The 22,362-nt window shown below is 33.3% G+C and overlaps 1 protein-coding gene across 2 annotated transcripts in view; it reads left to right on the top strand.

Moving 5' to 3' along the window:
• Positions 1-11,513, top strand: part of LOC148652014 (BMP/retinoic acid-inducible neural-specific protein 3-like) — a 32,448-nt gene extending 20,935 nt beyond the window's left edge. For both annotated transcript variants that reach the window (XM_088598480.1, XM_088598481.1), the window contains exons 4-8: positions 1,312-1,502; positions 6,973-7,078; positions 7,975-8,211; positions 9,109-9,331; positions 10,050-11,513. In XM_088598480.1, the coding sequence (XP_088454606.1) occupies positions 1,312-1,502; positions 6,973-7,078; positions 7,975-8,211; positions 9,109-9,331; positions 10,050-11,166 (1,874 nt within the window). In that variant the 3' untranslated portion in view covers positions 11,167-11,513. The remainder of the gene's footprint in view (positions 1-1,311; positions 1,503-6,972; positions 7,079-7,974; positions 8,212-9,108; positions 9,332-10,049) is intronic.
• Positions 11,514-22,362: the final 10,849 nt, after the last annotated feature.

A 22,362-nucleotide genomic window follows, 5' to 3' on the forward strand; every position in this document is an offset into this window, starting at 1 on the left:
AATAAAAAATTAAATACTGTTGTATATAATGTGATCACTATTGCTTTATCTCAGAATTCATCTAGAAAAGACAAATCATATGAACCTTTGGGTAATAAAATAGAAAAAAAACAATACACTAAAACTAAAATACATAAAACATGAGCATTATCTGGCAGACAATCTGTATTTAGTTTTCATAATTAAAAAAAAACTTGTTTATGTTTTATGCACATAGGCAAAAAAACAGCTATTTTAAAATTACCTTAATATACTGTATACAGTAAGTTTAATCAGTGTAGTTTGAAGTGAAATCTATAGCAAACATAAGGACTGTTATTAAAAAAGAGAAATATTACATTTTTGACATCCATGAACAGATCAATCTTTGTCAAAGGTCATAGCATAACATCAATCAAAGCTTCACATAGAGAAATATACTGAATATACAAGAACATCTTAGTTTCCAAGACAAATGGGTTTATTTTTTTAGAAAATAACAAAGCCTTTATCTGCTTATAACTCATAAAGGTCAATTATACAGTAGGAATTTTATCAAAGAATAGACACCTTGTACCAGCACAACACAAGAACACAAGAAAAACTTTTATGTTGTAGTAACCATATTAAAAGAGAATGGATAAGAAGGGCTATAGAATAATTTAACAAAGGAACATTGTTTTATTCTCTGGCATTCTTTTTGTTTTGGAAGTATCCATACACATACTGTACATCTAACATGTCAAACAATTCAAAAGCAAACCAATTTATTATATTGTTTTCACTAAATTGACCTTTATATTTATTTACAGATGTGTGGTAATATGTCACAGTCCCCATGTATCACAATTTGAAGGAACACCATCTCCCACAACAAAATATCAGATATCACAATAATCTCTTTGGGCAGCCAAGCATTTTGGGGAAGTTTTTCCTTTAAGACTCTAACTGGTGTTAACCTTACTTACCTAGTCCAAGTGGTTTTGAGAGTCATATTTGAGTATGTTTTTGCACCCAAACTGAGTAACATTTTCTCAGTACTGATTATGTTTATGTTCTGTAATTTGTAAATTTCCCATAATATTTGGAAAATATACAGTATAATACAATTTTGAAAAATTCACAACTATATAAATATTTTCTTACAGTCTTTAATGAGGTTCCTAGAGAGCTCAAAAGTTAAACCTTTATCCCCTTTTGGGCTTAATCGTTGTCTACAAGAAAATATACTTTGTGTTTTGCATTGTGTGATAATGGACGTGTAATTAATAGATTTATTTTCTTGAGATATTTGTTTTTACACAAATCGGTGACATTGAGTTTCATACGCAGGAGAAGAAGCACTGACCATCTTTGTGGACAAAACAAAACTGAGCAAGAGAGCAGATGTGAATGACTATGCCAGCAACAGCTCCATCGTCACACTAGAAACTCTTCATCAGCTGGCTGCCTCCTATTTTATTGACAGAGAGAGTACTCTTCGTAAATTACATCACATTCAGATTGCTTCCACTGCTATCAAGGTATGTTTTGGCGTAGAGCTTACATCAGTAATGATTTTTCCTGGATTTCCATTAATCAAAGATCCTCCCAATCAGGTTACCACAGCCTGTTTTTCCTTCACAATTACTGTAATGATCTTAACTCTGATTTTCTTTCTTTAGAAAAAAGGGGGAAAAAATCCTCTTGCAAAATCTACTTCCGATCATTCGTGGCTGTCTTTACCTTTCTGTGGCTCAAACTTAGAAAATGAACTGAAACTGTTAAACTTTAGTCACTGTCGATTTTAAGTTTGAAAATCAATTAATGTAATTTACAAACCGTAAATCCTCACACTTGGTCATTTTTTTTGCTTTAATATAACTATGGATTACTTGTCACGCAGCAATACAGAATGCGGCTATACTTGTTTTTTTTTTACAAAACCAGTTCATACCTAGTTTTTGAGCCAGCTGTTGAGTTTGTCGAATACATTTTTAATAAAAATTTGCTTTTAACAAAAAGGGGAGAAACTGATAGCAGTAAGGAAGTAATCCACAGGCAAGACACCAGACAGATGGGAAAACTGTTAGGATTTTTCAAATTGTTCTGCCAGTCTACCTCAAAGTCATCCTGGAGGTACAATTATCTAGACTGATAGAGTTCCTTCTGTAGTGAATTTAAAAAATGTTAAAGAATTTCTAAGTTGGAATGTCTCCTGAAGTTATAATACTTTTTCTTATGTGAAGTGTTTTGCAAAAGGTATTCATACCCTTTCTATGGTGTTCAATTTTGTGAAATGACAGATCTTTTTTAAAATGTATTTATTTATTAACCTTAAGTAAATACATGTTTTTTAATATTATGCTGAGCTCACAGTTGACTTATGAGACATTTTGATTGAGGTTTTTATAATTTAGCATTAACATTGAATACATTAAGGACATACTTCTAATTTATTTATCATTTTATTTATTTTAACCAACAATTTAACAGATTGTGATCTCTATAAGGGTAACAATAAAGGATATTTTCAACACACACCCTGCTGTATTTCATGCCACCTGAAAATGTGAAAATGGTAAATAAAAAATATGTTTTATGAGATATGTCTGCACAAGGAATACCACTAGTAAAAAAAAAAATTTTGCAAATCTATATAAAACAGAAAAGGAAAATGTATTTGAGTGACTCTAATAGCAGTTTGTACATTGGTATAATTAGTTGCTGCACCCCTCACCAGGACAAGTAGACAGTAACTGGATGGATGTATAATTAGTTGTCTTGCTGAGTTGGAAATAGGGTAGTCTTAATGTATTTTTTTTTTATTTTGTGCTTTTTAAGGGAAGACGCTGATGTAATGTATACTGTCAAATCTTGCATCAAATCTCAATTTCTGTCAGCTCAAAGTGCCCAACCCTGATAGCCCAAATAAACCTCCAACTCACCAACATACACCAAAAGGTTGGTCAACCAACCAAGAGAAGTTCCAATGCTTTTGAGAGTCTCAGATTGGACTCTCATACCATACTCTCAAACCTGTCATACTGACCTGCACGGGATGCCAGTCCATTACAGACCAATGGAGGAAAGGAGAATTTAGAATAACTAATGAAATTGAACTAGCATGTCTGTGGAAGGTGGGAGCTACTTAAGCTATTTACATAAATCCTATGCAAACCTGAGAGAATATACAAATATCACACAGCAAGTGTCAGACCCTAGAGCGATTAGGAAGAAGCAGCTCACCCCTGTACCACCCACATTTCACATATAAAAAATTGATATTCATAATGTATTCGCATTTTATATTAAATTATCAATGCTAACAGTTTTGCTTGTGGGTGGTAATGGGGGGTGATGAAACTGTGTAAATCAGAAATTGACCGAGTGGTTAAGTCAATAAGTTAAATAATTACTCATAATCCCCAACTTGTAAGTGCTTTTTCCAGAATATACCTAAGCAGTTGGTGTAATTAGAGGCACGTGAATTCTTTTTTTCTCTGCCACAGCTTTGGTGAATAGAGTAATAATCCAGGCACACTTGGTTAAACAAATATTTATTACAATGACAAGACACCAACTACACAACACACCACAAAACCTACAACAAACACGTTACTCTATGTACAGTATTTACCGACAAGGCATTTCAGAAACCTAACATTCTGGTCACCCAGAAAACCCCAGATAGATACTAAGCAGTAAACTCTTACTGCCTACAGAGGCAACATAAGAGATAAGCTGCCTCTTTCTTATGACACCAATCCCACCGCTGGTGCGGTGTGGTTTGTCTACAATTGAGATGCCAGAGCCCATTTCCAATGACTTCCAGCACAAATTAAGTACAGGTTGTAATATTCCACTTTCCTGAGGGAAGTTATTTAAATAGTTTAATGCTATTTCAGTAGTAATTGATATTACATCTCCTATGTGGTCTGATTTAAACTTTACTAGTTTTGCCAGAGAATAAAAAGTGAAAAATCAAATCAACATCATAAATACAAAATTAAAACTGAAATTATATTTATATGTATATATAGTAGTTATAATGCGTCTTTAAGAATCTAGATACAATGGGTAACACCAAGCAAGTTGATGTTTGCTGAGATGCAAGGTTCCCAGATTCAGTGATCAAAGCAATATTAGTTTAGCTTGGTTAACCTTAGAAAATTCTGTAGTTATGTCCTGGGTTATCGATTAGCTGTCATCAACAGTCAAGGAACAAAGCATAAAACAGGCAGACCAAAAGAGAAAGAGAAAAGGACACAGCAGAGGAAGACAGAAGGAGATAGCTCCTTGTCCTGAGCATCCATAAAGACCGGATTGGAGTAAAGTATTTGAACCTTTGAACCAAGAGACCTTGCTATTCTGTTGTCATTAGGAATTTTGTTTTCCTGTAATTTTGCTTTCCTAAATTATTTTCCTTTGAAAATAATTCCTCAGTTAAAAACAGTTAGTGGGTGCAATTTTAAATAGGGAGATGGGTTTCCCATTCACTTTGTATAATCCAAGTTCGCAGATGGAGAGATTTAACTGCAGGTTGTATTCTGTGTAGTTTAGAAGGCAGCTTTATCTTATTTTGGCTTTTGTAGGCATCATATAAGTGTTGAATACTTGGTAACAGCCTAGGATTTTTGTGAGTGGTCAGGACTTAGACCTCTGGAATGCCTAATTTGTAAATAGCCTAAGATGTATGTTTAATGTTGTGTGTTGTTTAGTGTGTCATTGTTATTAAATATTTGTTGAGTGCTTGAATTACTCTTTTCACCAAAATTGTGTTAGAGAGCAAAGAATTCAGCTCCTCTAATTATACAAACCACTATATAAGATATATTTTTTGCAAAATCATTTGCAAGTTGGGGGTTATGATTGTTTATTTTTCTTATTGATTAATCCTCTCTGTCATTTCTGATAATTCTCTTTTTTCGTAAATTTGTAATAATATATTGTATGTGTATGGCTGCATAAATACTACTTGGGAAGGCTGGTAAGATTTTGGACGAATGTATTCAATACATTTATCATCTGATTTTGTAATGTGTTATAGGTAAGCATATTTAGTCAGTAAGGTGAAAAGCTTATAAGATTTTTGAATTGTTCTGTTCATTTTATTAGGTATAATAAATCACCTAAATAAAAGAGGTGATTTTCCTTTTCTTAAGGTTTATTTGTCACTTAGCCACATTTCACATTGTAACCAATAAATCTGAGATAGGGACACAATTAGAAAAAATGCTCCAAACACCAAGAGAATGTACTGTATATCTGTCACACTGCTTTTTTCAGCCAAATAAGATAGAATAAATAATTACTATATCCTAATTAAATTAAATATAAAAGTGTCTGAAAAAATAACAATTTGGAGAGAAAAGCTTTCTAAATGGGTATATCAAAAAAAGAGAGTAATCTAAGGTTTAATTTAGTAAGATGATCAAATATGTCTGTTTACACTTAATTGGTTTTGCATCCTTTTAATAATCACTATGAGGATGATAAAAAAAATATTAGGATGGCTTTTATATTAATTAACTTCAACAGAATTTCATAAAATGATATAAAAACAAGATGAAATCCTCATGAATATGTAGGAAAAAATACCAGCATAATATGTTATATTATTACTTAAACATGTGAATTGGATACACACACAGGACATACACAGGAAATCTTGCCCATTACTTTGGAAGTTCAACTATTCTTGTGAGAAAAATAGGAATTGGACTAATGTTAAGGCTTAGGCTTCATCCATCAAACCTTTCCGAGCATTTCAGCTTGATGTTATAAGTACTTTGTATTTCTCACATTAGATTAAATGTTGTTTAAAAAGGTTAAACTAAGGAACATCATTGAATTAATAAGAATCTGTTACCATATAAATAATGAAATATGTAAATCAATTAGTTGTACTTCAATGCATTTTACACTAATTTATAACAGGTCATCACAACATGATAGAATGTGTTAGAACAGCAAATTGAAATGTGTCAGTCAATATATGCAAAAAAGGTTAAAAAAATTAAATGTTATACAGCAGCAAATATAAGAACACAGCTAAAAAATGTGTGCCTCTCTCTTTGTACTGTATGTACAAGAGAAAAATTCTAATGAGGTAATTACAATCGATAAAATGCCCACAGTCTGGAATAAATTACCCGTTTGAAGCACAAAAAATTAGACTCATATATATGTTCAATATCTTTCTACACAGTGCAACTATTATCATTAGGGAGATAGTGTTATTAAGCAACCCCATTGAACAAGGAAGGTGAATTGCTCAGTGGGAAGGTATAACTCCTTGTGTGTGACAGTCAAAGCAAAATGCAGAATGTGTATTATTAGACTCATTTTTTAGCATTATTCTTCTGGTATTCTTTTTATGCTCTTACTGATGAGGTGCAGTGGTTAACATTGCTGCCTTGCAGTGCTGGAGCCCTAGGTTCAATTCGTGGTGTGCTATCTGTAGGGAGTTTACATGTTCTTCCTATGTTTGTGTGGATTTCCTCTGGTTGTTCAGGTTTCCTCTAGCATACAGAATTTGAAATAGTCAAAATTATAATAGTTTCCTCTAACAACAATGCCCACAAGAAATGGTGATGCAGTGCAGATGGGTATAGATTGCATCCACCAGTCTTAATCAAGGTGAATTAATTACAGTATGTGTAACTTTGGGATTAACTTTATTGTAAAAACCTTCTAAATTCCATCTGTTCATTTATTATTGTCTTAGTGTCTTGTTCATACCATGTCCTATTCCCTACCCTGTATCTATCACATACTGTATGCATGTCATGTGTCCAACATTCCTGGGAAAAAGTGGTAAGCAAGTCAAGAGGTGCTTTTGTAACTGTGTAAGCTGAACACTGCATTTGTGAATATGTTTCTTAGGGCTGTTTTGCCTATGCACTTCAATAAGGAGCATTAAAACCCATTTCTGTTTTCCAGTTGATACAACCCAGTATGTAAATGTTGTACAATAATATCTAAGAAAACACTACCGTCTTTTATACCTAGGTAACGGAAACTAGAACAGGCCCACTTGGATGCAGTAACTATGACAACCTAGATTCAGTTAGTTCTGTTCTGGTTCAGAGTCCTGAAAACAAAGTTCATTTGCAAGGTAGGTGTTGCGGTTTTATATTAATACTGTTAATTGCTCAGAATTTTATTAATTTAAATAAAATTACTGTAAATCACACCTTATGATAAAATTGTAAACACTTGCTGAAAAGAAAGACTGTGGCTACTGAAATATTTGAGAATGAATTGAGTTATGTTAGACCATGAATCAGCATGCTATGGTTCTGTTTACAATCAAGATACAGAGAAAAATGTAAAAATACAATGTTTTTGTATTAAATATTTTTATATTGCATTATAAACAAAATAAATGTGACAAAGTACCAAAAAAAGAGAAAAATGACACAAAAAAACAAAATAGAAAAATGCTGTTATTCAAATACAGTATACTCTATATATGTAATATACTGTACATTAAATGTCCACAGCCATTCTCAGTAAATTCACAAAACTCAAGTTTTCTAACAGTAAATCTATTTAGAGCTTGTATAATTATTTTTCTGGTAGAGGTTCTTTCCTGAGTTTGTGCATAATTAATGCTGATTTAGCTAATTGGAGTTTAATACTAAGGTCTACCTTATCAGGAATTTTACAAGAAGTGAACTTTTAAATTTTCTCTACATTTAGTCATTCAATTGGCAGTTTCAAATGGCTTTTTGATATTGCTTATTCTTTTCTTTGTGTAAGCCAATTTAGCTGACATGTGGTACAGTAGATTCTCTCCAAATTTTAACTAGGTAGAATTAATTTGTTGTTTCAGGTCTTTGGATTATAAAATTCTATAAATATATGCTAAAAAATAAAAACAGAAAAACAGCCCCTGCATTTTAATATATAAATCAAAGTCAGCCCAAGGAAACAATGTCAACATCTCTAATTATGTAATGCATCTTCATATTTGACTTAAAAAAGTGTTTCTTTTTTTTTATTCATAAGGTCTGCAAGTGCTTTTGCCAGATTACCTGCAAGAACGCTTTGTACAAGCTGCTTTAAGTTACATTGCTTGTAATTCTGAAGGGGGATTTGTCTGTCAGGATAATGACTGTTGGTGCAATTGTGATCACAAGTTCCCAGATTGTAACTGTCCTTACATGGATATTCAAGCAATGGAAGAAAGCTTACTTCGAATTACTGAAACTTGGAGTGCCCTTTACAAAGAATTTGAGGACTCAGGTAATAACATGGAAGCAAAACAAAAATGATATATATATATGTTTTACTGTAATACGTATTTAAAAATAAAAGAAAAAAGTAGGTTAATTTAATGTGCAACTAACAATGTATATTCTGTTATTATTTTAAACTATTTTCCTTAGCAAATAAACATGTAAGAAGCAGAAGTTTTTTTTTTAGTACTTAGGTTCTGTTGCTTTGAGTTTCACGGCTTCTGAATTAAATTACTTGTTCATTTTTAACTGTTAACAGACGTGCCATGTAACATAAATATTCTGAAACTCTTTATAAAATATATAGATATTATAATAATGGGAACATATGTGTAGCATGATTAGTCTTCCATAAAACATGTGTTTATTGCCAGTCCAGCATTAAGCATTGAGGTAATAGCAGCCAATGGATGAGTATGCTTAGGCACTTAAGGTCAACCTGCTACAGTATATTAATTCTGTAGGTACCACAGTACATTTTGTTCAATATTGGTAAGTGCATTTACATTAAAATGTTTTAATTTTAGAGCAAACAATGTAAGTAAAACCATAATTTCAAGCATAAAGCTTGAGCTTTATCCTCCTCAATGGAGGATATCAAAAAGATTAAAAATTACTGTATTGGGTTACAAATCAAGATAGGATGCAAATGCAGACATGAACCAGAGTATTAAAGAACTGCCCTGTTATCCTGGATATTTGTGTTTGTAGAGTAGGTTTGGTTTGTGTGATGAGATGTGTATGAGCCATTCTTACTTCAGAACCACAAGATGTGTATACAGTACCTAATGATGAAACTAACTTTTGAAAATGTATTTAGATATGTGGCAATACACGCAACCATCTAACTTCTATTTTGATACGTACAGCACAGTTTTACTTTTTTTTTCCCCCTGATTTTCAGAGGAGTTCAAAATGTTTCTCGTAAGGCTACCACAGAACTACTTCCTAAATATTTCAACTATACACCACTTGTGGTCAATGGACACCAGTTTTCAGCGTCGGTATGAGCAGCTGGAAAACAGTATGAAGGGCCTCTTGAAGAGGGCTCAAAGAGTGGTATACAAGATCTTCAGCCTGAGTAAGAGATGTCAGAAGCAACCTCAAGTCATACTGCCAAGAGAAAGGTTAGTGCAATGTAGCACACTAAATTTAAAAGCTTGACAGATTATAAATTTATGCAAATGTTTATTGTTACACATTTTATTCCTGTGGAATATCACTGAATTTATACACAAATCACAAAAGATAAGAACATTTGTGGATTTACCGAAATGATAAATTTGGCAATTTGTAATGCAAATTAATTACATTACTTACATTACTTTGTTTATTTGTTAAGGAAATTATTACACTATACTTTAGTTGAGAGAACAGCATTCATAGTTTGAAATTTAAAATATGAAGGTCCAATTTCTTTGTAAAAACATCCTAAATGTTTCATTTAAACTACTCATAAATTAACTTTACTAGCTTGAACAAAGGTAATCCAAGGTGCACTTTTATTTTCATCTGCTTCAGGTATAGAAATGGTGGGAATATTTTTTTAATTGTTCATTATTTGAAAAAAAAGGTGTGACATGAAAGATAGAGAGCAGACCTTGGAACATTTACAGTATATGTTACTAAACTGCATAACATTCTATCAAATATTTTACAGGAATATACATTTGAAAGAGGATATTTTGTGAGATGTGGTTTTAAACAAAATAATGTATAATTAAAAACAAACACTCATTGTAATGTTACAAGACAGACTCCACTATAACTATAGTAACACATTATCTACAGTGCATTCATTTTACTTCATATTTAAGTGATGAAAATTTAATTTTATCTTTTTAGGCCCCAGATATACTGGCTGAACCATTTCCAATCATTATTGTATTGCTCTGAAAATAACCAATTAGGAATATTTTCTGAAGAAACACATACCTGCATTTGTGCCTATGGTCAGAACACCTGCCAGCTGGCTACTCCATGCATGCTAGGAGAAGGTCTAGCTTGTGCAACTTGTGCTGCAGACAATCACACCCGCTGTGGAAGCTGCAATTCTGGTTATGTGCTGAGCCAAGGAGCATGCAAACATTTGGTCGCTGACTCAACTGAAAATTACTTGGGTTTTGAAACAGACCTGCAAGATCTTGAACTGAAATACCTCTTGCAGAAAGCTGACAGGAGGCTTGAGGTCCATGCTATCTTTATTAGCAATGAAATGCGACTAAACAGTTGGTTTGACCCCTCGTGGAGGAAACGGATGCTTCTAACTTTGAAGAGCAACAAGTACAAGTCCAACCTTGTCCACATGTTTTTGGGTATTTCCATGCAGATTTGCCTCACCAAGAATAGCACACTAGAACCTGTACTTTCATTATATGTCAATCCTTTCGGTGGTAGTCATTCAGAGAGCTGGTATGTTCCTGTGAATGAGAACAGCTTTCCAGACTGGGAACGGACTAAAATTGAATTACCCCTTGAGTGCTTTAACTGGACCTTAACGTTTGGAAACAAGTGGAAAACATTTTTTGAAACCATTCACATCTACCTAAGAGGAAGGGTGAAAACACAGAGTGCCAACAGCAGTGACAGCATTTATTATGAACCTCTAGAATTTCTTGATTCATCAAGAAACTTGGGCTACATGAAAATCAACAGCATCCGAGTTTTTGGCTACAGCATGCACTTTGATCCTGAAGCTATTCGAGATCTGATTCTTCAGTTGGATTACCCCTACACTCTGGGATCACAGGATTCTGCATTATTACAACTGCTGGAAATTCGTGACCGTGTGAATAAGCTTTCACCCCCAGGACAGCAGCGTCTGGACCTTTTTGCCTGTCTTCTCCGACATAGACTAAAACTAACAACCACTGAGGTGGTCCGGATCCACTCATCATTGCAGGCATTCGGCGCTAGGTTGCCAAACTCACTGGACTATGAAACCACAAAATTATGTAGTTAACAACATTGTAAGCACATATTAAAATCTCCATTTTAACACATTTATTTAAACTGTGTGTTCATACTACACACTATGATGGAGATTTTGTTTCTGCTCCTGGCCAATGACAGGTACATTCGGGAAGACAAAAATAATAAACTATACTTGATGCACTAGAAAACACTGAAACACAGTCATTTCTAAGTATTGAGACCAAATGATGGCAAACTTTGCTTTTAAAATCGAATTTGTAATTTTTATATGTATGTTGCTACTCTTGATGTGTGCTTCCCATCATGGGGAGAACATAAAAGTGATGTCAGTAAAGTTTTGTAGATAATTCACGATTAAAAAGTATATCAAGTACATATTATGGGACTGTTATTTGAGAAATTCATTTTAGAGCAGATGGATATTGTAGATTTGTAATCTACATGATTTAGATGTGTAAAACTAGGAACATTTTAATATTCAGACAATGTACTGTATAAAGATGGAGCTATTATAGATTAAGAATTAAAGTCCACCAGCTGTTATTATTATAGTGAGTGTACAGTATATTCAATATCCTTACAAAAACATATGCCTTTCATATTTCAAATATAATCAGCAGGTTATGCATTGTAAAAATATCTTACAGCTGTATAGTACAATGAAATGGTGAGTATATGTGCTACATTCTAAAAATAATTCTTTGGTTCACTGGATAAGGTCCTTGTTGTCTTCATATTACCTATGCCTGTCAGGACAATGTGACACCCTGTAGGCAAAATGAACTACACAATATTCTGGTACAATTCCACCCATGCTGGTGTCCCTAATAGCTTATTACAGGCCAGACAAAGTGGTTCGAGCAAGGACATTATAAAACTACAATACTGCACTGGGTGAGGAAAAAAGTTATTGTATTTCTTAAGAAGAAATCAGAAGAAACGACTGTGCCACTGAAGGTCAGACATAACAAAAATGACATGAATTTTGCACTTCAGTGCTTTCCCAACATGTGCTCTTTTCAAAACTAAATTTCAAACTGTTAAAGTCAGGTAATGTGGATGGAATTTTCTTAGAGGAATATAGTAGGGTGTGAGAGTGGGATATAAAACCTGAGAACTTTCACTTAAGCACTGCAAAAAATGATTTGAGAGATCAGTTGAGATGAACTGAATGTCAGTTATTTAAAAAATATGGTGTTCATTTTGTTTCTGAAATATTACCCATTTCAAAAGTCTTAAAAGTCTTAAAAATCTGCTGATTTGCTGCTCCAGAAGTTATGTTCAAATGCCATGTGAACTGGATTTGCTTAATAGAACTCTGAAATCCTTGTTACCTTTGCCTCCAGTCTATCCAAACTGAAATGAAAGTCTGATATCACAAAAGCATTTAGCCATGTTCTTTCTTGTATTTCCATACAATTAATTAGACACACGAAGAATAACCTATATTAGGATATTTTAATTATTCTGGTTTACTTACAAAAGTGTGATTTCAATCCAATTTATGCATGATATAATTTGGCAACATCGAAAATAACTTGAAGTGTTTTTTTTTTTTTCAATGCAGCAGTAAGAGTTTGTGCAATGCACTGAAAGAACTGTGCTTGGTATCTCAAAAAATACCTGTTTGTCTCTGGCTTTACCTGAAGTGAGTTGGCTCACATTAGCAGCAATCCCATACAAATGAGTTGATGTCCATGTATCTTATGTAATCATCTACAAACACAGTGGGCGGGAGTGAAAAACATATTTGGAATGCCAGATGCCTTCGTTAGGTACAGTATATTCAACAACACAGAAATGACAGGTGAAAAAAAATCTGTGACCTGCATTACTTAGACATATTGAGAGTAGTAATTTGATTTAAATTGCTTTAGCAATCACCACTCAAATTAAAAGACGTCCTTTATTAAAATATGAATACATATGGATATTTAAACAAAGACTGGGAGGATGTCAAACCCTAATCTTGACCACTTTTATATGTGTTAGCAATTTATAAATATTATGATTCCAATGCATTCCATTTTCAAATCTTTTCTTCCACCCCATTTTGCCTTTGGGGTCCCGTGGCTATCCTTCATTAAAGGGGAGTTTCCAAAAACCCTATCCCTACAGATGACTTCTTAGCCAGGTGAGTTACTACAATAAAAACTGCATTTTGAATCATGCCTCTTCTCCACCTTAATTAGGGTTTGACCACCCTACTAAATTTTAATATTGAAGTGAAGAGATTTTTTGAAGACATATGAAGACATAAGTTTGCAGTCTTATGTCCAGTCTTTAATCTTTTAAACTGATTATACTTCCCTTCATAAGGTATTTTCTTTTATTTAGTGAATGCAAACCCAAGCAACAGCTTCTGGTCCAGATGTGTTGAGGACTGCCCAATCAATGAGTCTGTAGATTGGTTAGTAATCTAGATTGTGCCACAAAGTTTTGCTCCATCCCAAAGAAACAAAGAGGGATCATACTGGGTGGTTAGCAATGACTATCACCAGTCCTAAAGTGATTAAGAGTAGACCACAGCTCCTGGGAGGTTGTTGGGTAAGGCATGAAATGAGGTGGGAGCAATGGATCAGTGTTCATGTCACATCCCCCATCAGTACCAAGGCATGCCCAGGCAAGTTATTGATCCAACTAGCAGACTAAATTCTAAGAGAAGCTTTAGAAGAGGGGGCTTGAAGAATCCTAGACAAAGCAAAGAAATAACAAAAAAAAACAAAAACACATAAAACATTAGTTTAGAGACCACATGAGGGAATCCTGGGGATATGGTATAATTTAACAAAAAAAACACACATAACAATCCCTATATTATTTGTGTAATAATATCCTAATTCATTATATTATAAACTATTAATCTAACAGCTCTAAAAAAGAAACTATGTTTGGGATTTTTAATATTATTTTTAGGTTTCTTGTATATGATTTTTTATTAGATAATCATAAAATGTCTAGCACTGTTTAACTTATTAAACGTTTAATTTTATAACAGTTTTTAAAGAATGTTCGTAGGTATATTTCATATAATGTCTTTTGACATTAACACAAAGTTATCAAAGGTTTTATTTTTTCAAATTAATTACAACACCGCAAAAAACAGTTTGATTCTACAGTGTTGCAGAAATTCAATTTGAAACAGTGTAAATTATTGGTGGAACAAAGGCAAATCTATAAATGAACATATCCTTATTGGTAAGTTACAAAATCAAAGACACATAGTTTGAGATTTGTATGCTACCTCTGGTCTGTGAAGCCAGAAAAAAAAAGTTATCAGTATTCTTCATAGTGAGAAATAATTTATTTTACAACATATTATATGTGCCATCAAAAACACAATCTCACTCAAATAATAAGTTCAAGAACCTGCTTTGACCTCAAAGCCATTGTAGGTGCATGAATGAAACTAGTGTAAAAAAGGAAAGCTTTAATTGATAAAATGTGCAATTTATTTACATTTGACGTCAAATTGTTTAAGTGTTAACCTTAGATTGGTGTGTGGTATCCCATCTAGATACACCTTAGATTGTGTAGCAATTTAAAATCAATTTGGAGTCTATTTTCTGTAACCTCATTGTCCAGTACTAGGTCACAATGTAGCAGAGCCTTAGATAATAAGTACAAATTTTGAATTTGAGGTGCACACACACATGCATTCAGGGAATAATTTCGAGGCAACAATTAATGTGGACAACTTTGAAATTAACTTTATCAATGGATTGTCGGAAGAAACAGCTCACCAAGAAAAAACATGAAGCCATAGGAAAAACATGTAAACACAGATGGTTCCCCAGACCTGAAACAGGCTCAGAACCAAACCTCTCTGAATACAAGATAAAGAAAACTTAAGAGCAATTAACAGGTGGTGTGGTGGTTAACATTGCTGCCATATTGCTGCCTTGCAGTACTAGGGCCCTTAATTCAATTCCTGAGGAGGAATTAAGGTGGTTAGAAAATGGATGGATGGAAGAGCAATTAACTGGTGAAATTTAAAATTTAGTACAACAAAACCCCATCCCACAGATTTCCTGTATTTTTTGCAGCAGTTGTATGATTTATGGCCTCAGCATATTGTATCAGCGTCACAGTAAGCAGTCTTGTTATTGCAAAATACAATAAATAGCAACAAGAGTAATTTAAACTGTATATGCAGATGGTTGGACGCAGATATTCTTTGTAGTACCTCATTAGGAGCTGTTGTAAATACTAGGAATTCAATACACTCAGTAACATTGATATAATATGTATCATACATTGATCATTTTTGTTGATATTGGTTGTTTTACAAACATCTAAAGACCATCGTAGAAACAATCTGCTGAAATGTGTAAATTCACAATGAGTATAAAATAGCAATCCTTTTAAATTATTATTTTGCAGAGCTTTTATTTGTATTAATTAAACAACTAAAAATATGAACAGACCGCTGTGAAGGAAGGAAGAAGCTTTAAAAAAAACCTAGAGACCACCTTTAGTGACAGATGCTCACAATATGCTATTCCTCAGCATGCACCATTTTCACACACTATTATCATATACTGAGCTTGAAAATGTATTTTCACATTAACAAGTGGCTATACAGTAGTTGCTCTCCTTTTGTTTCTATCTGTTGTCTCCTGAAGGGGTTCCTTCACAGTAAAACTTTTAAGTACATCTTTGTTGTAAATTAAAAATGCTGCTGAAGAAGATTGACCATCACTAACAGAATGGAAACTATGGAGGCATACAGTATTTCTCATTTAAAATGAGCTGTTGCTCACTATGTTTGCCACAGAAATCTCACTCACTCTCAGTGCCAGCCAGACTGCAAAGTGGCTTCATGTGTCTTTGTGTATTGGGAAATAAATGGAAGTGATTTTAGATCTACATTGGGGGTAACAGGAAATAAGGCAACACTTACCAGTAATGAATCTAGAAAACTTTAAAAAGTAGAAAATAATAAACAAATACTGTTAAAATTTAAGAAATGTGTATTCATGTACTTGGTAACCTGGCTAAATATTTTAATATCAGAGCAGCATGTAACTTGAGGTGATCAAATGGCAATATTCATCCTCTTTCTGTAATTGCCTTCCATCACAATTGTGTCCATTACATTTTTATATGGATCAACACTGCTGCAGATACAGGGCAGAGGGGAGGAGGGGAGGAGTGGTGGCACTGTGGCTGAGGATCTGCATCTGTGGCTGGAAGGTTGCCAGTTCAAATCCTGCGGCTGGTAGAGGAATCCTACTCCGTTGGTCCCCTCAGCAAGGCCCTTAACCCCAGCTGCTCTAGGGGTGCTGTATGAATGCCTGACCCTGCTCTTGAACCCCAAGCTTCTCTCCCTGTCTGTGTGACTCATGGAGAGCAAGCTGAGGTATGTGAAAAGACAAATTCCTAATGCAAGAAATTGTAAATGGCTAATAAAGCGATCATATCTTATACTAATTGGTTTGCACTAGCTCAGATATATTCCCCCAACATACAACTGGCTTGAAACATGACCATAGTATTAACTATGTTTTAAGGAATTGTGCTGTATTCACACTTTACTTTCTGCAAATAACTTAAATTAAGAGTTAGAAGTATGGTCAGGACTAGAGTTTTTTTTACTATCATACAATTAATCAATTGTCTAGATTGGTTATTATCACATACAGTATATACAGTACCACTTTTTAGTTATTCTAGTTAAGAGCTTAAACTGCACGTAAGAGTTTTAGTAAAATTATGATTTTAGTTGCAGGCGCACGTCTAATATCTTCTTTTAAATTTAGGTTTGATAAAAATAAATTTGTCAAAACAGATTTTGAGCAACAATGAAAATTTTCAGGAAGTCCCCTTTTGTGATTTCTCTAGCCTTTAGTTTATAAGGGTTTTGTGAATTTTTGGAACAAAAAATCAAAAGAAAATTGCTTTCATTTTTGAGGTACATCAAATCAAACAATCAATAAAGTATCTATTTATTAAAATGTCTAAAATAAATTATTTCAACTGAGGACATTTCTTTCATTTAATCGGTTTCATAGATTTTAAACACTACAGTCGTACAAAATACTCCACTTGAATAAGTCTGCTTTTTAGTCATTTCTGCAGTGATTATTCCATATGAAGTGGACTTGCTTAGAGTGCTTTTTTTATTTATGGACTGTTTTCGAATCTTACAAGAGTACAGTACATACTAGAGAAGAGCATAAGCAATACAATGTGGTGAATATCATAAAATTTACTTTTCAATCAATAGTTTGTAAATGTTGAAGACATGACATGAAAGAAAGCAACCAACAAAAGAAAAGGATAAGGGTAACATCAGAAACGAAATCAATATGTGGTTTTATTACCTGAAAGAACAGAAGGGTTCTGCAGGGAGATCAATACAGTTCCTGAAGTGCTTCTCCTATATGGACTGTCTTTTGTCCCTGTCTCTTCCTTGTTCATATAAATTTATATTTATTACAGATGTTCTGTTTTCTGCTTTATGGTGTTTATATAAACACAAATCAGTTTTGACATTTACTTCCAGAGATGATACATTGTCAGATTACCTCATTTCAAAACTTTACAGGTGCTCCTATTTGTTTGCATTTACAGAGATATAGTTTCTCCAGGAGTACATCTTAAAATGAGCATTTTTGTCCCTCACTCTGTCAGTTAAGATTATCATTGTATTTTATTCCATAGTATCAACTTTCTGTTTTTAACATCTTAAAAGCTGTTGGGGAAACGGATACAGTAGATGGTAATTTTCATTCCCTACCTCTTAAAGGATTTTAATTTAAACATAATAAGCACTTTTGTTCTTGAGTGAAATGAATATTTCACTCAAGTATTCACCAGGGGAAGAAATCAGCAACATGCCTCAGGAAGACAGAAAAATAAAGTTCTATGTTAAATAGCATTACCATAGATCAGGCAAAAATGGTAGTTTACTATAATGTAGGCAGTAGAAGCACTGAAGATAAACACATCTCCAAGGCCAAATGAATATTCTACCTATTGTACTTAAGGAAACGAGAGATATGAATCATAGGCAAAAGTAATGAATAATACTCTTTGACTGAAAGTCTTAGTGTAGTGGCTACTCATATAAAAGGCAACAGAACTGAACCAAGTATTAAGGTGCAATATGGCTCAGTTTTATTACATGTAACTATGGAAAACAGAATTAAACTAGAAGATAATGTACAGGATTATGAAAAGGTATGTGCTGTTTAACCTTCAAGAGTTCTTTGAAGAAGCATGAGCAGTAATGAGTACAATTGGCAAAAAATATGGTATATTTTCATATTGCTGGTAGGATTCATGGAAATGCATTTGTTTTTGGATAAAAAAAAAGTGAATGCTCTAATTTGGCAATATAATTAGCACAGTGCAACATAAATCTATATTTAAACATAATTCAAGTCAGGGCAAACACTCTGCAACTGTCATTTAATGTAGCCTGGTACAGTGTTGCATGTAGTTAGAAAAACAAACATATACTGTATGTAAAACAGTATGCAGAGCTTCCCATTGGCCAGTGATTTAGACAATGGGAGGTAGCAATAAGAAAGGCAAACAGAATGTTAAGATATAAATTGAAAAGCCTTGAACATGCATTTCAGATTCAGTTTCTGGACTGTTTAGTGTCTGGCTTTTGTTCCAACCTGAGTAATCTATTAAACACTTAATCTATTTTTTTTGTAGTTTTACATAGGACTGTTCTGAACATCTTTTACTGTTAATTACTTAAGACAGTCATTTCATTAAAAGTGCAGTTAACTATAAAGCACTATGGAGTCCGGTTAAAAGAATTACAATTATGCAGTTAATTAAATGAACTATGTAACAGAGAGCTCAGGTGGAACAAAACCCAGAAGACTCTTGGCTCTCCAAGAACTTAGTTTGAGACCCATGACACAGGAATTAAATCAAGCGATATTAAATTAAAATTCTACAGTGCACTTGTAAAACCTCATTTATATATTTTTTTTCACCACGATACAAAAAAAATACAGTTCTAGTATTTTCAGAGAAACGCGACCACGTGCATTACTGGGCTCAAAGTAATGTCCCGACAGCCTATTTTTTTGTTGTTGTTTTTAACAGTAAAGACTGTTACTTTAAAGCAGAAGCTAAAATACAAAGTGTTGTCGGAGATTGGAACAATAAATTCATCAGTGTTGTCAGAGCCAATACCCTCACATCTATCAAGAAAGGTCTGAATGGGTTCCTTGGATAACTTAGCTACTACAAGTCAAACAAGCTAGACAGACTCTCAGGTTCAATTATAAACCTTTAGAGATGCTTCTATTATATTTATTTTTTAGAAATAATGAACAATGATTGTATATTAATGTTCCACAACTAGCAATGTTTCTTTTTCTGCAGATGACTTATATTATATGACAGTTCTGACACCCCATATTCTTAGTAATGAAACGACCCAAGTCACACTGAAATATCCTAATCAAGGCACTATGTCAGATTTTTTTTTAAAGATGTAAGCCACCTTTCTGGTAGCAGCAGAGATGTGTCAAAAATAGAGATCAAAGTTACTATTTGACAAAACTCCAACTACATGTTCTGCTAAATGTTTTATAATGATGATATACAAGACAACAATAAAAGAAAATAGCATAACAATGATAGTTAAAAATAAATACACAAGGATATGAAATGAAGTTGTTTTTTTTTTAAATAAAGTGGTGGATCACATATGAACATAAATCAAATAATTCCCACAGGTTTCAATAATGCTGTATTTGAAAATACATTCCCCAATACTTTTAAAACAATAGTTTTTGTTCTTTCCTATCACATATTCAAACTCAAACATTTCTCACTCAGCCTCCACTCTTCGAATAAATGCTTCTCAATGGCTGTAAATCATACCCCTGGGGCTCTGTATTAAACCATGTGATGTTCTGAGGTTCTTTCATTAAATGTTGGCTCTAACTGGGTTCTCTAGGTTTTTATAAGGGTGGCTGTCATGGAGTTTGGGATGTACACCATCTTCAAATACATAACATTATACTGTATACTGAGAGGCATTAGAATGTTCACTTAAAATGTGTATACTAAGGAAAATACATGAATGTGCATAGGACATTGAATGTAATTAACTTTTATATATACTGTAAATACATTTCTAGATCTCCAAGCAATAGACTTTTTCTGGACCAATCCTGAACATGTACTGTAGAGAGACACAATATGTAATAGACTACATTAATATGCATTTATGCAAAATTAGAAGTAAATGCCACCAAAGCAATTGCATTATACAAAGAAATACAAAGTAAATTGTGGGTTTTATAAATGATGAAAATTTGCCTCTAATAAATGATATGCTGTATAAAATGTTGTTTCTTATAAATGCAATGATTAAGGAGGCTACAAGAAACATCTGACCTAATCAACACTCTGGGGATTTATGCACATTTTGTAAAGAAAGGTAGTAGTTGTAATTCTAAGAACATTTGCAGCACTAAGAATAGCAGCCAATCAATTAATATACTGTTGAAAATCTATTACTTATAATTAACATTACTTTTGCAGTACAAATATCAACTTAGCTAATTATGATATTTGACTATTTTAAACAAAACACAAACCTTTTTGACAATCAAATAAACCACCTCTCTAGGCTATGTACCAAAGAAATAGTGCAGAAATATATTAAATAGTAATAAATTAAGCAAACAAAATAAATGCATGACATGTACTCCACACTACAGTATATGCTACAGTATATGGTTTTGTGAAATCTACAAAAGCAACAATTTTACCAAGGAACAAACATCCCTACCTTTATGGACCAACTGCTGGAAAGCTTAACAATAGTTGTTTTAAATCCTGAACCTCCACTTGTTTACAGAAACAAACAGAAGAAGAACGCCATCACCACCACAGCATTCTGGCCAACATTTAGGCATATGAACCATAGTCTTGACTGATACAGTATGCACATGGCTGGCTTCCATTCCTATAAATACAAAGAACTAAGGAATGCAGCTACTTCTGTTACAAAACATGCTGCACGGAAATGGCACTTCAGAATCTGTTAAAAATGTGTTTACAAAAGAGCTGCAAATAATAAACTAAGCATACAGAGTAAAGGAGGATGAAATTCATGCCTGGTCAAGAGTGCAAAATAATGTAACACTGTATGTTTCTGTAATACAATAGCTCACCTAAATAATTCAGTGTGTAAAGCAATTTCTACACAATAGCTTCAAACACCTATCCATTAAATAATGCATATGCCTTTGATTGAATCCTTGGCTTAGGATACACACACAGCACACAGCAGCTCCAGATTTCACATTGAATACAGATCTGCCTGCCTGCTTTTAAATAATAAACTACATATAAAAAAAAATCAGACCACAATTACATGAATCCCTTTTGGCAGCCTTCTTAAAAAAGTCAAAATATTTCTCAGTTATTGACAGATTGTGAGTCATCAGTACTGTTCATGTATTAGCAATGGGTATTTTTTTTGGGGGGGGGGTATAAAATTAGTCAATTAGTCTTACAGTATGTTGTCTTCTTTAGTTTTCATTTGTTTTGTACCAAATGTTGTCTTGTAGAAATCAGGGTTTTCGTCATCATTACAGGTGGACATTAGAAACAATAGTTTACTTATGTCATTGTCACTGCAATATTGAAACAAAATTGTGATCAAACTTACAAGCTTCAGCTTGGCTTAAACATTAGCAGGAGCAGGCTGTTCTCCGACACTTGATGAATTATTTTAACGTTTCCTACAAAGTTGTTTGCATATACATTTACATAGATTTGTCATTTAGTTCAAAATATTTTGAGTAGAATGGAAGGTTTCAACCAATTTTACAACTTTTGACTAATTTTTAATTAGGTAGTTAGAGATCATTGTCACTATTAGTATTAGCAATTATATGTACTGTATTATAGCAGTCCAAAAAGTGTTTTAAAAAAAAATACAGTAGTAGTCAGCAGTAATTTGACAAACAAACTATTTTTCTTCATTTTCTAAATTAAACAGTTAACATGGATGATGTCCCATACTTACAGTACATGATACAATACTGTATGTTAGGAGAAGTATCACAAGCTGTGTGAACCTTCCCGGTTCCTATACTAGACATGTGGTTATTGTAGGCATTCACTGTAAGTGTGAATATCGACACCAAATAACATTGCATAATCAGCCCTCTTTAACACATTTTAATGACAATTAAAATACGCTCATTTTTGGTTCCAATATAAATTCATT

This window comes from Lepisosteus platostomus, chromosome 11 (assembly GCF_059453375.1).
Source record: "Lepisosteus platostomus isolate fLepPlt1 chromosome 11, fLepPlt1.hap1, whole genome shotgun sequence".
NCBI classification, from domain to species: domain Eukaryota; kingdom Metazoa; phylum Chordata; class Actinopteri; order Semionotiformes; family Lepisosteidae; genus Lepisosteus; species Lepisosteus platostomus.